Raw genomic sequence first — 16,454 nt, 5'->3', positions numbered from 1 at the left:
GCAAATATAAAAATGTATTTTGGTTAGCCAATAAAGGTTTCACTCCTAGAATACTTTGGTCTTTTTTGACACGAAAATATTCAACATAGGTTCCGGAATTGAAAGAGTGGAAACTGTAAAAGGGTTGGGTACGTATTAACGATGACGATAAATCCGACAGGCATGACACCTAAGGTTTTCAACACTTAACCTGCGGGGTCCAGGCATTGCCACTTTAAATTAACATTGATGTAAGACGCACTGATGTCAAACTCAAACTGACGGAGAGCTGTGTCTTCGGAATCATCATCATCATCATCAACATTTATTTATATAGCACCAGCAAATTCCGTAGCACTTTACAATTGGGAACAAACATGAATAAAACAATACTGGGTAATACATACAGACAAGGAGGTAAGAGAACCCTGCTCGCAAGCTTACAATCTAGGGGACGATGGGAGTTTGAAACACAAGGGCATGTGCTACATCATATTGCACATTGGACCAGCTAGAATGCAAGTATTGAGTGGGCTGTGAGATCAGTCACACAGCAATGTTGGTCAGAGGGTTGTTGTCTTGTGTTAGCTGTGTAGAGGGTGGTAACAGTGTAACCTAGGGAGATTAAGATGGTGGTTGAGGTATATCATTAGCTTGCCTGAAGAGGTGGGTTTTCAGAGAACGCTTGAAGGTTTGAAGACTAGAGGAAAGTCTTACTATGCGAGGGAGGGAATTCCACAAAGTTTGTGCAGCCCGAAAAAAGTCCTTTAACCGGGAATGGAAGGATGTGATGAGAGTGGAAGAGAAACGCAGATCTTGTGCAGAACGGAGGTGTAGAGTCGGGAGATATCTTGAGACAAGTGAGGAAATGTATGTTGGTGCAATTTTGTTGACGGCCTTGTATGTTAGTAGAAGAATTTTATATTGGATTCATTGAAATACAGCCAACCAATGTAGAGACTGACAGAGTGGCTCAGCCGAGTAAGAACGATTTGCGAGGAAAATCAATCTAGCCGCTGCGTGCAAAATAGATTGTTGGGGTTCAAGTCTGACTTTGGGAAGACCAGTAAGAAGGGAATTACAATAGTCGATGCAGGAGATGATTAGTGCATGAATTAAGGTTTTTGCAGTGTCTTGTGTGAGATATGTGCATATTCTGGAAATGTTCTTTAGATGTATGTAACATGATTTAGAAATAGAGTCGATGTGGGGAATAAATGATAGTTGTGAGCCAAGGATTACCTAGGCAGCGAGCTTGCGGGGTGGGATTTATGATCATGTTATCAACAGAAATAGAAATGTCAGGCAGGAAGCTTCTGTTTTTGGGTGGGAATATTATTAATTCAGTTTTTGAAAGATTGAGTTTGAGTTGGCGAGAAGACATCCAAGATGAAATGGCAGAAAGAAAGTCAGTAGTACGAGACAACACAGATGTCGAGAGATCAGGAGAGGATAGATAGATTTGTGTATCATCCGCATAGAGATGATACGGAGATCCAAAGGAGCTTATTAGTTTTCCAAGAGAAGTGTAGATAGAGAATAGCAGAGGACCTAGGACTGAGCCTTGCGGTACTCCGACTGAATAAGGAAGCAGAGCAGAGGTGGATCCAGAGAAATTAACACTGAAAGAGCGATAAGATGGGTAGGATGAGAACCAGGATAGGACAGTGCCTTCAAGACCTAGGGATTGTAGTGTTTGTATGAGGAGAGAGTGGTCAACAATGTCAAATGCAGCAGAGAGATCCAGGAGAATTAGAAGAGAGTAATGGCCTTCATTTTTTGCTGTGATCAAATCATTGACAACCTTGGTCCGCGCAGTCTCTGTGGAGTGTTGAGAGCGAAAGCCTGACTGAAGAGAATCCAGTCGCCTCACACACTTTCTTACTGTAAGAAAGTGTGTGAGGCGAGTGTAGGAAAGTCTCTCGAGAAGCTTGGAGGGGCACGGGAACTGAGAGATGGGGCGGTAATTTGAGAGAGAGTTTGGGTCAGAATTGACTGCCGGTCAGCATGCGGGTAACCAACGGAAATCTGGAGCTTCGGTGTTCAGGTAAGTCTGTGTATATTGTATTCGTTTTTTTCTGCAATCGTTTTTTTTTGTAGGTGTCATGCGTGTTGGATTTATCGTCATCGTTAATACGATTACCACCGCTGTAAAGAGTGATAGAAAACATTGCTGGTATGGGCAACACGGTGGCTTAGTGGTTAGCACTTTTGCCTCACAGCGCTGGGGTCATGAGTTCAATTCCCGACTATGGCCTTATCTGTGAGGAGTTTGTATGTTCTCCCCGTGTTTGCGTGGGTTTCCTCCGGGTGCTCAGGTTTCCTCCCACACTCCAAAAACATACTTGTAGGTTAATTGGCTGCTATCAAAATTGACCCTAGTCTCTGTCTATGTGTATGTTAGGGAATTTAGACTGTAAGCTCCAATGGGGCAGGGATTGATGTGAGTGAGTTCTCTGTACAGCGCTGCGGAATCAGTGGCGCTATATAAATAAATGATGATGATAGTATAATTTCTTGCTTTACATGACAGCTCCGTCAAGTTATAACAAGACTACACAAATATTATATAGGCTGTATAACTATAAATGCAAATGTCTGTATAACCGTTATATGTACACGTGTTAATGTATACAGTATATATACAAGGAATTTAAATGAGCAGAGGTTGAGCTTTACTTTGGCCATAATGAGCAGCCAATTGACAAATATTGTCAACATATGCCTCTGACTGCTATAAGTCAGTCCATGATAACACCTCTAGGTATTTGTATGAGTTTCACCGAGCTCTTAACAAAAAAAATATTGATTTTATATTGTTCACCCAGCCAAACAACCACATTATTTCATGTTGCACAACGTACATTTTATTTATTACACTGAGTGGTTTTTCTACACCAAACATAACAAACAAGTTGACATACTTTTGACATCCTGCTCTGGTGCTGTACAAGACTATAGTGAAAAATAAACATTTTATTGTATACCATTGATTACAGGGCACAACTCTATACTACAATCATAAATAGAAACACAAATCCCTTTCCTTAGCAATGTGTCTAAAGAGAAGTATAAAATAAATAATACAACATGCAAAGGTATATTTTAAATGTGTCTTTATTTGCTGGTGCCATATTCTCAGCCACTGGGGATATAAAAAAATAGTTACATATATATTTTTCATTTCAGCACATTTGGGCCTCGCTAGTTACAGTGATATTGGTGTCAGAGGTTTGCAAACAACGGAAGCACTTTGCAGGTAAACCACATTACTAACTTAACATAAAACATTAAGATAATTAAGAAAAAACAAACTAAAGTGGAATGGTGGTATTTTCGACACAATGATAAGTCACAACCAACAACAACCCCCATCATTGAATATAAATATTTACTTATTAATGTTCACATTTAAGTTTTCATTTTTTAAATTACTTTAATTTGTTGTCATGTTTGTGTCCTTGTGAAATTTTTAGCGATTACATTGCTTTCTTGTTCTTTCTGCTGTACTTTTGAGCATTACATTTCTAAAACCAGAGTTGTCTATTTTTATTACCTTGAGCTATATTGTGCTCTCAACTGTTGTATCCAGGGAGCAGCTTTGTAGCTCAGCAACAGAAATAAGTCTGTAACATGATATAAATAAATGACTTAGTACAGGAGAAAAGAAAATGCAAAAACAGCTCATTTGCGGAATGCACAAAAATATAATAGCAATAGAAATGGCTCATAGAAAGACATAACAAGCTATAGCCAGCCATGCTATGGAGTACTTGCCTGCTCTTCCGAAATGTCCAGAGACTCATGAATTTTAGGGAGTCCTCCTGACAGAGTAGGTCATCCCCCCGAATCCCGCTGCACTTTGTTCTGAAGCGGGAGGGGCCTTGATTGCCGTGATTTGATGCATCATGGCCTCCCCCCAGTCTGTGTGATGACGCAAATCACGCTGTTGCACAGAGGGGGCGGGGAGGTAATGGCACAAATCGTATTGTCATGACTCCCTCTAGGGGCAAACGCAGGATTTGTAGAGAGAGGTTTCCACACCACGCCGCTAGTGGGCGTGACAGGCATGCTGGGGGAGTGACTTTAATTTTAGACAGTGCTTGGCTGCTCTTCAACTCTTTCTATCCCCGTAATATACATGGGCAATGCTGCATGCACTACTGTTAGGAGCACGCAGCTCTCCCTTTTCAAGCAGAGCCGTGTGAAGCGGGGGCAGGGTCCACCTCAATTATACTGTCTCTCAGGCTTGAAGGGGGGTTTCCAGGCACTAAGAAACCCCTCCCCCTCGGTTTGCCTATGCCCTCCCCCACACATGAACCCCTCTGGGAGATCCTTGAGTGGAGGTTCAAAAGGTATAAACCACGTCCCTCTTATAGCCTCTGGCTTGATAATCATTTATCCAGGCAGTAATAGTAGGTATAAAAAGGGGGTAGGGAGGGAGCAGGAAGGCAGTTCCTTCTTTGAGAAATTCTGTTTTTACAGTGCTAGCTGAGGCTTCTTCTTTCAGTGCTAGAGATAATGGACTCTGCTGTGCTGTATACAGCAACTTTATAGCGTTTTCCTTACTGTTCTAGATTTACGAAGGCTGTAGAAGAGGAAACACACTTACACCTATGGATATTTTACAGCTCAGTTGGTGCTGATCATATGACACTGATATGCCTGCTGGAAAGTCTGGTTTAAATCCCTCTGTCGGCTACTTGTGATCTGGTACAAGTCACTTTGAAGCCAAGTAGCAGTTTTTCCTTTGTAGCCAAAACATTTTTATACCATATAATCAAAAATATCATCCCACAACGCACCCAGTAGGAACATTTGGCTGAATTAGACCATGCCCCCTAATAAACCATGTCTACTCCACATTACACCAATTTCGACAAGACACATGCCTCTGGGCTCCAATTATTGGAACTGCCCCATATAAATTGGGACTTTTGGGAGGTATGACTTACCCATTCAATGCCTTTCTTTTGATCTCCTAATAACTAGGGGCCTGAATCATTAAGGAACTTAAGCAAGAATTTGAGTAAGTTTTCTTACTTACGTTTTCTGGACAAAACCATGTTGCAATGCAAGGGGTGTAAATTAGTTCATTATTTTGCACATAAGTTAAATACCAGCTGTTTTTGTGATTAAGTGGTTTGTGGTATTTGAGCTGTGTATAGTAAGCTGGTTCTTACAATAATAGTTTCTGTTATGTGTTTAAGTGGTTTGTGATGTTAGGAGTTCTGTATTTATGTATGTCTGTAAATGCAAACAAAATTTCCTCTTTGCCATTTGAAACATTGTTAGCACAATATTGAGCTCCATATGGAAACTAATTTATGCCAACAAAAGGTGCAAGAGCCACCTTACTGAATAACATAAATCTTTAGTACTAATGTTCTCCAAATATACAGTGATAGCGGCACTGATATTGGAAAATTGGCCTGTTATCACTGTGTGTGAACACAGCACAAAGCCCAAGAATGATTCAAACATCGGTCCCCGTGTGGTTCAGGTTATTGTCATGAATGCCAACAACCAGATCTATCCAATTTGGAAACCTATCTTGACACATGGGCCAAGCGGCAGTATCAACCCATCTACGGCCAACTTTATGGTTCTGAAATATTACAGGAGTAAAAAAAAATAAACAGGTGTTCTATACCATTGTAATAAACATGTTTGCTGTTCATGTTTATTACTTTGTAATATCTGTATGTAGTTCTACAAATGAGATTTGTTAGGGGGAGGGAAATAAGTACGTAATAGGCTTCTTGATGGCTCATTTACAGAATGTGGACAATGATCTGCATTTTTATGAGTTTTAAGTCTTGTAAACAACAGTAGGTTCACTTCATGTTGTGGATAACCATTACACTTTATCAATAAGATGGCTCCACACTAATCCTATGTTATATTGTTGTATTATTTAGTAAAGGTATTCTGCTGTTCACTTTATGTTGGGATATCTTATTCTATAAAATGCAGAAGATCTATCTTAAGCTTCCCACACTGACAGATATGATCAGATTTGCATCCAATGTATTTACATATGTGGAAGACCAAACTGGGGACAAGACCATATGACGTAGAGCCTGACCAGTGCTGTAGGTCACCAACCACACAAGTATGCAGAATATAACCATTGGCTCACTGGAAAATCAGCACTAGCCAATTAAAACCCACAATCAGATGCGAATTGTTGCAATTGTTTTGGGATGACAAATTGAGCAAGGCTTGGTCAATTTAGTAGAAATTATGAAACTGGCTTTGCCTGTGTATTCTAAGCTTTAAACATACATTTCATAGACTATCCATAATATGGTTGATTAAGATACAGGACCCTTCTCCTTTACAACACTGAACATTAGATTGATATTTATATTGAAGCTTCAAAAAATGTATTGTCCACTTTATGGACAAATAATGGCATAAAAAGGAAAACAATTAAATAGTTACATAAATGTGCTCTTTAATTTTAAAGTCCGGAAATGTTTCTTAGGAAAGTCTTAGAACTCTGATGAATTCTGTTTATGGGTTTTCTCTGTTGTTGTAAGAAAAATGTCCTCTTTTCGTGCAGTTAAAATGCTTTGCACACACTCTTCTTCCACCTGGGCATAATGTGGCTCGGAATGGACAGTAATCCTTACAACTGTGGAAGAGAGAGAAAATTTCAGAATGTTGTTGCCAAACCTACATATCTTAGTGTGACCCTTCCATTTAAACATTCTTGTCACAATCGTACTACGCATGTAGATTAATGATGTGCATGAAATGTGTGAATACTGTTTGTGAATCAAATTACTAAATTCACTTCCCAGGGTAAATGAATGAATCAGAAGCATCTGTAGTCTGAGCAGAGATAACTCTCAGTCACTTACAGATATACACATGTGAACTGCAAGTGATTGACAGTTTCCACTGCTCAGACCACAGTTGCTGCATGGTCTAAGAAAGAAATAATAATAATTAATAATCAGCCAATAATGCCTGTTTCTTTAATCCTTATCTAACCCCATAGCTAAACAACCTGTGCTGGACGGTGGCTCAGTGGTTATCACTTCTGCCTCACAGCACTGAGGTCATGAGTTTGATTCCCGACCATGGCCTTTTCTATATGGAGTTTGTATGTTCTCCCCGTGTTTGCGTGGGTTTAGTCGGGTGCTCCGGTTTCCTCCCATACTCCAAAAACATACTGGTAGGTTAATTGGCTGCTATTAAATTGCCCTTAGTCTCTCTCTATCTGTGTGTGTGTGTGTGTGTGTGTGTGTGTGTTAGGGAATTTAGACAGTAAGCTCCAATGGGGCAGGGACTGATGTAAATGAGTTCTCTGTACAGAGCTGCAGAATTTGTGGCGGAACAGCCTTTTAAAGGTCAGTTCTGTTTAACTTTAGAAACTCAGATTGGCTGTTCTAGAATACACTGTAAATGACAAAGTAAAGTAACTGTTTGTAGAATTAGGAGCAGAGATTCTACGTGGAGGTGTAATTATAATCATGTGGCGTGGAAGCGAGAGTTGGTGGAGGATCATTCTTATTCTGCTATGTGACAGGGAGGCACTGCTGATGTAATATGTATGGGTGGACACCCTGATGGTATAATGGGAGGTATTAGCTGGAGAGTGCACTGAGCCCCTTTATTTCTACAATATTAGTCTATCACTTAGTTCACATAGTTATCCAAAGATAGGTCTTGAATATATCAAACACTACACTCACCTGCAGGTTTCTGGGTGAAATATTTGACTTTTCTCGCAGCAGCTGTCCATACTCTCACTGCACTCATTACAGGTGCAGTTCTCTGTATTTAGAACCTGGTTCCTGGGGCATTTGAGCTTGCAGACACATTCACAGCTATCTTCAAACTCCATGTGTGCTCCACATAAGGCCAACTCTGAGCCAAAACAAACAATATCCTCTGATGTTTATTTTCAGAAACAATATAGAAAGCTATACATAGAAGTCACTTTGTATAACAAAACACCTCTCTCATACCTGTCCACCCAACTCCTTTACACAACATAAAAATGCCTGGTTCTGGGTTTTTCACTTGTTTTCCAACTACAGTAACCTGGGCTGATTCTATAATCCCCCTATATTATATTTTCTCTTTGTATTTGTCTAATGTAAATATTGAGGAATGGATAAAAAAAAATCTCTTTGATGGTGCCATTAAGTCTGCTTGCAGAGCTCTCGGTGTAGCACAGTTCTATTAATTGTCAACTCTACCCCAGAATTTCTTTAGAACTCTCAGGAGGGAATTCAATAGGCTGCGTTACAGGTAAAAGTAACGCGGCCTGCGCAATATTACTGTTAAACTATTCACTATATAATCGCATGTGCCTAGCGTCAAGGGAGGGCTGGCAAATTTTAGTCTGGAGGGCAATACTTGAATCAGCAGCCTATTTTAAAGGGAAGAATATGCTGGTGGCTCAGTGATTCAGCCCAAGGTAGCCGACTACGAGACCGGCCTGAGGGCAAATGCCCCACTGCCCCCCAGCCCAGCCAGCCCCTGCCTAACGTAGTGGCTCAGGATAAGTGTGGGCATAGTTGTGGTTGGTTATAATGTAATTGGGGGAGTGGCCAAGTTGACAAGCACCAACAATGTGAACAATATTCAGCAAAGAGGTAGCAGATATAACCCTATAGCCACACGTCCTATCTAAATAGGATAAGATATGCATATTAAATGTGCCACCTGATTGGACAGAGGCCATGGCTAGCTTTATTAATAGACACCCTGTCCTAGCAGCATTAATGTCTAGGATGAATGAAGTCCTGCAGCACTGAATAGTCTCAGCTACTCCTTCTCACAGTAAGTGTAACATTAAGTATCGTGTGGGGCCCCCTACAATCTGATAGCGGTGAGCTGGCTCCTTAATAAAGAGGATTATGTTTGAATAAAACTTAAAAAAAAGTCAACACTTTAAAACGTAAAATATTTTATGTATAATATGTTTTTTTTACACAACTTGCCATCATGTACTGTATGTTTAGAAAAATGAATCAATACATATTCAAAATATCAAAATGGTCAGAATGTTACATTTATATTAAAAATTGATCAATAGACACAATTTTGACTCTTCATTATTCTTAGTAGTCACAACAACATTCTCAAAACTGTAAGAGGCAACCAGAAAGAAAACTGTATCTCAATGTCAGCTTATATTTAGACTTTTAAGCTGGTGACATTCTTGCCTTTAAAGAAACAGTACCTTTCTTTCTTCTATTAAGCGAAGAATCCTTTTCGAGCACACACTCACACAGGCTACTGTCCCATCTCCAACCAGAAGGGCAATGTCTATTTTCTTGAAAACAGCTATAAAACAAAATGTAGGTTATTATGACACTTTGTACTATTGGACTTTGCTAATGGATAACTACTACTTGATCATCATCATCATTTATTTATATAGCGCCACTAATTCCGCAGCGCTGTACAGAGAACTCATTTATATCAGTCCCTGCCCCATTGGAGCTTACAGTCTAAATTCCCTAACACACACACACACGCACGCAGACACAGACTAGGGTCAATTTTTTAGCAGCCAATTAACCTACCAGTATGTTTTGGAGTGCGGGAGGAAACTGGAGCACCCGGAGGAAACACCACGCAAACACGGGGAGAACATACAAACTCCACACAGATAAGGCTATGCTTTTATACTACTTGTATCTCGTGGGGTAATTCTGCCAGGAGCATTCTATGCAAAGGAGAGGAGGGAAAGTGTCTTAAATTATTATTATTTGTTCTTATTGATAGTATAAAGGGATTAGAATGTTTGTTTTTTTTATGTAATTTGCTGGATGGGATTTTGACACATGAATATAGATTACAAGTAGCACTAGACTATGGGCTTGTTAGGATTAGCACTTCCAGTATGTTTTGTAGATCTTGCTTGTGTCACGTTCTGGATAGAAGGGAAGTAAAGCACTGTTGAAATGCTTCATGCTTAGGTCAATTAATCCCTATTCAACAATTAAAACTGTGGTGCTGACTGAAAGGGGAGAAAATCCGTAATCTGAAGCATTTTCACAACTTTTTACACATATCAATCTTCTGTTTAAAAACTGTGACGCGATTAAGCACTTTCAAAAATGTACAAGTACCACCTAACAGAAAGAGCCCTAAAAAGTCATTTTAATGGATATGTGCCCTAATCAATGCCCAGGCGCGGGCTGGCAAGATGCAGCCCGGGGGGCGGGGGGCGCAACGACTGCCGCGTCACATGACACGTGATGCGCGCCGCGTCATCAATGACGCGGCCGCATCGCGTGTCATGTGACGCGCCCGCCTGTGCGCTGAGGCGGGCGCGTCACATGACATTTTTACCGGCGGCCGTGTCACATGACGGCCGCCGGTAAAATAATCTGGTTATAGTGCAGCCGGGGGGAGGGGGATCTGGGCGGCCGGCCCTAACAATGCATAAACTGAGCGGCCCGGGGGACCGATGCCCTCCTGCCCCCCGGGTCAGCCCGCCCCTGTCAATGCCTGATCTGATATGGGGCAAAAATGACAACATATTTCATATTTTAGTTACATCAATTTACAATATCAGGCTTACATTCTCCAGAGTACCACATTTTGTTTATATTGTATTACTTTCATAATATTTACCATAAATATAATGAATATAATATAATATTTGCCAGTTAAAGCCTCTTCCTAACAAATATCCATTAATTCATGTTGTTTATGTTCATGGGGAATGGTTGTCGGTCTAATTATTACCAGACGTTTGTCTCATTAGGTATTTTTCCCATTTTGCTGCATACTGCAAATTAAATATATTATTGCATTTTTGTATATGCTATTAAGGTACATTTTTTATTCTAATTTTAGCCATCATACCTCCTGCTTTCAGTTTGTTCACCCAGAGGTAATTCATTATTTGGCATGTACAATTTTACATCGCAGGAGATCAGAGTGAAGCAGAATAACTTAATAGGAAACAGAATTCAGTGAACTATTTGTATTTATTCCTCTGTCCCCACTACTGAAGCCTGCACATATCATAGCAATACTATTGCTTTAACGTATTGGCATGCCAAAGGACAAAATGTAAACAATGTGAAATGACAAATGAGGCTGAATAGGACGAATGCACTTAAAGGGCGACAGGGTTTGTAGTAAACTGAACACTTACCTGAAGGGGTTAACATGGGTTGGCCCGACCAATGTGTAATCCAGTGGGAGGGACCTTGATTGATATAGGAGTCTACACTTCCTGTTCTGCCTCATTCTACAGCATGAGATCCCACCCACCCACTCCTTTGGTATGGTATGTCCGGTTATGTTGCGGTAGGAAGGCACTGCGTTCAGCGGCTGATTTGTGGGCGCACTGGTAGTTGTCGTAGGTCACTGCCCCCCATTGAGGCACCAGTAACTCCCTTTTGGCCCTTCGGTGAGGAGGGTCCCTGTCCGGCTCGGTGAGGGAGGGCAGAGTGAGTTTTAAAAGGGGCAGTCACTCTGACGCCAACTCAGCGCAAAAGTTATGTTGGGATTTGTTCCCCGTGGTGGTGGACGTACGGCGGTTTGCGCCAGTCCACTCGTGATAGTGTTTGTCAGCTTAAGAGTTGTTTCGCAGTACCCTTTCTTCGCCACCATAGGTCTAGTTAAAATTAAAATCATAATAAAAGTTCTGGCAATTTTTAATAACTTATACAAGTTTCCGTGTGTTTATTTGCATGCAAAGGTTTAGAATTATAAGGTTGATGTAAGCTTTACAAAACATACACGGTGAGCCCTTTAATACCCCTGAGATGGTGATAACTTCATGTCGTTACGCAGAACCATTTTACCTATTCTGCATATTGATTTAAATCATATTTACCTCATAAAACCCTTGCTCTGAGAGAGGAAAACAGACCCCTTGGTGATTCACGGTACAAAACACATGTGTTTAGGAATGCAGACAGTAATATCCCTGCTTGTATGTCAGACATTCTTGCTTATTGTGTAAGACTTTGCATTAGACACGCATGGCTCTGTCATATTTTGGTCAATTTTGACAACATGTTGAAGATTTCAATGCACAATTTTTAATAGACTGTGAGCGGAATTATATTTTTCAAATTATGAATGTATGTTCAGTATTTTACTAATCTTGTGTATAAAGTTTTGTGTCACGTTTTGGTGCAAAGTTGCAGCGTGATGATGTTTTTGCTTTGGTGCCTTTTATATTATTTGCAAGTAGGTTTGACTGGCACTCATTGTGGTTGTGATTCATTAAGGTACGTAATTGCTGATACATGCTGTATTTTGCGCGAAATCACTATGCATTAGAGAACGCAGCAACGTCCAATTCATCTTTGAGCGGCTAGGCCCTTATTAAAGCCTACCATTTTAAGGACGTAATGGGCAGAGGAATGGGTATATGCACGTAGTCAATGTACAGTAAAGGCGCGCCAAGCTCGAGCGCACACAGCAGTGTCTGATTCAAGCATCAAAGCTGCGTGTTTTTCTGTCGTATCACTTGCACCAGCTACAGGTCTGGTGTAAGTGCCGATTACTAGTGATGATGGCTGTGTATACAATCAGAAGCAACTGTAAAAATGCATCTTTTGTACAGTAGACATTAATGTATTTTATGGGGTATGGGGGATAGAAAAAAACATTTATTTTTTATTTTTTAATGTTTTGTCATTAATTATTATATTATTAGCAGATGACATTAACTGAATAGTTTTTTTCTCTGAGTGTTCTTTTGGGACCTTATGTTTCACACATGTATTGAATGTATCCTGCAGTGTATTGTTTGTTAGAGCAGAGCGGCCCTAGACTCATATTTATCAAGAAACCTATCTTTACATTCCTCCTTGTTGAATACGGACATGCATATGCCCGATTTATGTGCGTTCTTACAAAAACGCACAACGGGCCTGAGTCATTAAATAAAGTAAGGCACAAAAAAGAGTAAATGTTCTCTGGGACAAACCATGTTACAATGCAAGGGGTGCAAATTAGTTTTACACATAAGGAAATTACTGTCTGTTTTTTCATATTTTTACACTGAAATTTAAAGCTGAACTAGGGCACGCCCTAACCCAACTATAAATCTGCCATCACATTTTAAATTGACATCCCCCTCTAATGCAACATGGTTTTGCCCAGGTGCAAAGTTATTCCTTTTTTATTCTTTGCCCGACTTAATGACTCAGGCCCAATATATTATTTTTGCGTGCCATCATGAATCATGCCCTGCACCTCTTAGAACTGAGTGCACTAGTCTATTGTTATTATCTGGCTAAAAGGTTGCCCCAATTTTCATTTCAGGTATTTTGGCAGGTGTGAACGTATCCTTTAACGTTGCTAGAATGAATATGTTCATATACACATAAAAACACAGGACACTGGTGTGACATATATTGGTGGCTAAGAAGGATACTTAGACAGATTTAGTAACTTGTTACTCATACTTGCCAACTCTCCCGGAATGTCCGGGAGACTCCCGCATTTTGCGAGAGTCTCCCGGACTCCCGGGTGAGTGTGGCAATCTCTCGAATTCTGCCCACTTCACTAGGAAGTGCCCCACTTCCTAGTGAAGTGGGCAGAAATAGTTCCCAAATGCTGCGATTCCCGGTGAATCGCGGCATTTGGCCCCGCCCCTTACTGTGAAATGCGTCATGATGTCACAGGGGCGGACCCAAAATGACGCGATTTTTGACACCCCGCCCCCCTCACGCCCACCTCCACTGGCAGGCTCCCGGAAAAGAGCTAAAGAAAGTTGGTAAGTATGGTGTTACTGCTCACCAAAATGCTATAAAGGGTTTTTCTGAATATCATCATCATCATCATCACTATTTATATAGCGCCACTGATTCCGCAGCGCTGTACAGAGAACTCATTCACTTCAGTCACTGCCCCATTGGAGCTTACAGTCTAAATTCCCTAACATACACAGACACACACACACACACACACACAGAGACTAGGGTCAATTTTTATAGCAGCCAATTAACCTACCAGTATGTTTTTGGAGTGTGGGAGGAAACCGGAGCACCCGGAGGAAACCCACGCAAACACAGGGAGAACATACAAACTCCAAACAGATAAGGCCATGGTCGGGAATTGAACTCATGACCCCAGTGCTGTGAGGCAGAAGTGCTAACCACTTAGCCACCGTGCTGCCCATATAAGAATATAAGAACAAATAATGTATTATAGACCTGTATGCCCTAATGCATACATATATACATAATATGTTATTAAATTTAGGGGAATGATGCATTTCACTCAAGAATTATAATCTCGTAGGGCCTGATTCATTAAGAAAAGTTAAGTAAAAAAATTGAAATAAATAGTCTCCTGGACAAAACCATGGTACAATGCAAGGGGTGCAAATTAGTTTTCTATTTTGCACATACATTAAATACTGACTGTTTTTTCATGTAGCACAAAAATGTAAACTTTAAATTTCAGTGTACAAATAAGCTATCAAGTATGTGTGTGCTACATGAAAAAACAGACAGTATTTAACGTATGTGCAAAACAGAAAACTAATTTGCACCCATGCATTGTAACATGGTTTTGTCCAGGAGACTACTTACTCAATTTTTTTTTACTTAACTTTCCTTAATGAATCAGGCCCGTAGTTATTTAGTGATCCTAGTTCATCAGTTCACTGGAATGTCTCTTAAATATACAAGGCGGGCTTGCAGATGGTGGACTTAGTGACTTTGCAATAAAAGAGAACAATGTATAGGTTTGAAAAACATAGCATGACGTAATACACTGAGATATATGAAACATAATTAAAAATAATGTTTGCAGATATATTTGGGGCATTCACGGGAGATAATGACATAAAAACCAGGTCTCAACAAAGTCTTTGTGTGCCACATTTTTTCTCCTGTCTCCCGCGCATTCTGCAGAAAAAGTATCTTAAGGAGAATGCAAAGTCATAGAAAGGAAAAAGAACATGTTCAGTCTGGTACATGATAACATTTCTTCACTTCACTTTAGAAACACATAAAAGACCTAATCTAGAAGAATGCTATTTATGTGGAAAATATAATGGCACCGTTATATCAGCTCTCAAAATAAATGTTCTGCACAACACAGATAATTAATGCCAGACACTGAGACAGCCACTCTTGTAAATAAGCTTGATAAGGAATTTTTATGCAGTGTTAATAGTCAGGATTTGAGCCCCTTCGAGTGTAGAGAAACAGGCAACAGTGGAAGGAAGGAGGGAATAGTTACCCATATTCTGGATAGAGAACTGATCTACGTATGATGGTAGATGGATGACGAGGACCAACCGGTGAACATTTGCAGCTTGTATGATTGGCAACTTTGATAGTTACAGGTTCTGGTGCTTGTGTCAGAGGCACGGAAATTTGAAAGACCTGATAAAATAAATTGATTAGTTATCTCTTATAATAATATAGCTTTACTTGACATCATTTAATTTGTTTCATTTTGCTTGTTGTGTATAGTTGAATGTATTGATAAATGCATCACCTATCTAATGGCTCTTTGTTGCTTTTATTCCATGTCAGTTATAGAATCTATGCGTAGGATCAGTGGTGGAAGTGTGGCGGTATATGGTGGTATGTCATACCGCCACTTCTCCTACCTCTTCATTGTAACATTATTACATTCCATTCACTTACTGTCCCATTACATTTTTCATACTGCCACTTCTAAATTTCCACTTCGACCACTGCTTAGGATGCATTTATCCCCACCCAATATCAATATAAGAACACATATAATGGCAAGCACACAATATTTAATATACATAGGGCATAGTCCTAAGATGCTGTGAACATGTTACACATGCTTCTTTCCGTAGCCATCATATCGATTAACAAATTCCATTCTGTGTTATGTAATAAAACATATATTGTATCAAATGTATAGGTAAGTGGACAGTTAAAAAATAGTGATCTTAACATGGTAACTATTGATTTGTGTTTTAATAAAAATGCATACGCTCACACCCACTGGTGTTTGATAGAAGTTTTACTAGCATCGTGTTGCAGGAAGCAGAAAAAAATTGAAAAATAATTGTGCTGTAAATCACTACTACAATATAATGGAAAAAAATGAAATGGGAACAATTACACATAAACAATAACCTAAACCAACATTATCGTCTACATATATTAAACAACGTGCAAAGATGAGTGACTGATAGAGCGATGGTCCTCCCGCCCACATCCCTACAAAATGTCAAACAGCCCTGATTGTCATCTGAAACTGTGATTCTAACCACAAAGCCCATGTAAAAATTGCTGCAAGGAGCAAGTGTTGGCTCTGAGGTGGTGCGAAGCTACAAAGCTCCAGTCCCTCCTTTGCTGGTAGTTTAAATCTAAGAAATGTAACAAAATATTTAAACAGAAATCAGGCTGAAAAAGACAGGGACTGAAAAATGAATTGCTAAAGAAAGCAAGTCTATCCCCAAAAAGGTTTTTCAAATATATAAATAGCAAAATATTAAAAGCTAATAGCATTGGGCCACTAATATATTGAGTCAA

The 16,454-nt window shown here is 39.9% G+C and overlaps 1 protein-coding gene across 1 annotated transcript in view; it reads right to left on the bottom strand.

The window, feature by feature from the left end:
- Positions 1-3,078: 3,078 nt before the first annotated feature.
- The window catches only part of VEGFD (vascular endothelial growth factor D), a 47,073-nt gene continuing 33,697 nt past the window's right edge, over positions 3,079-16,454 (bottom strand). The window contains exons 4-7 of the mRNA XM_075196981.1: positions 15,175-15,320; positions 9,185-9,288; positions 7,686-7,860; positions 3,079-6,619 (exon numbers count right to left, since the gene is read on the bottom strand). Of these exons, the coding sequence (XP_075053082.1) occupies positions 6,499-6,619; positions 7,686-7,860; positions 9,185-9,288; positions 15,175-15,320 (546 nt within the window). The 3' untranslated portion in view covers positions 3,079-6,498. The remainder of the gene's footprint in view (positions 6,620-7,685; positions 7,861-9,184; positions 9,289-15,174; positions 15,321-16,454) is intronic.

This window comes from Mixophyes fleayi, chromosome 2 (genome assembly GCF_038048845.1).
Source record: "Mixophyes fleayi isolate aMixFle1 chromosome 2, aMixFle1.hap1, whole genome shotgun sequence".
Classification (NCBI taxonomy): domain Eukaryota; kingdom Metazoa; phylum Chordata; class Amphibia; order Anura; family Limnodynastidae; genus Mixophyes; species Mixophyes fleayi.
Note: the sequence above shows the minus strand (reverse complement) of the source record. Positions and strands in the feature narration are given on the sequence as shown.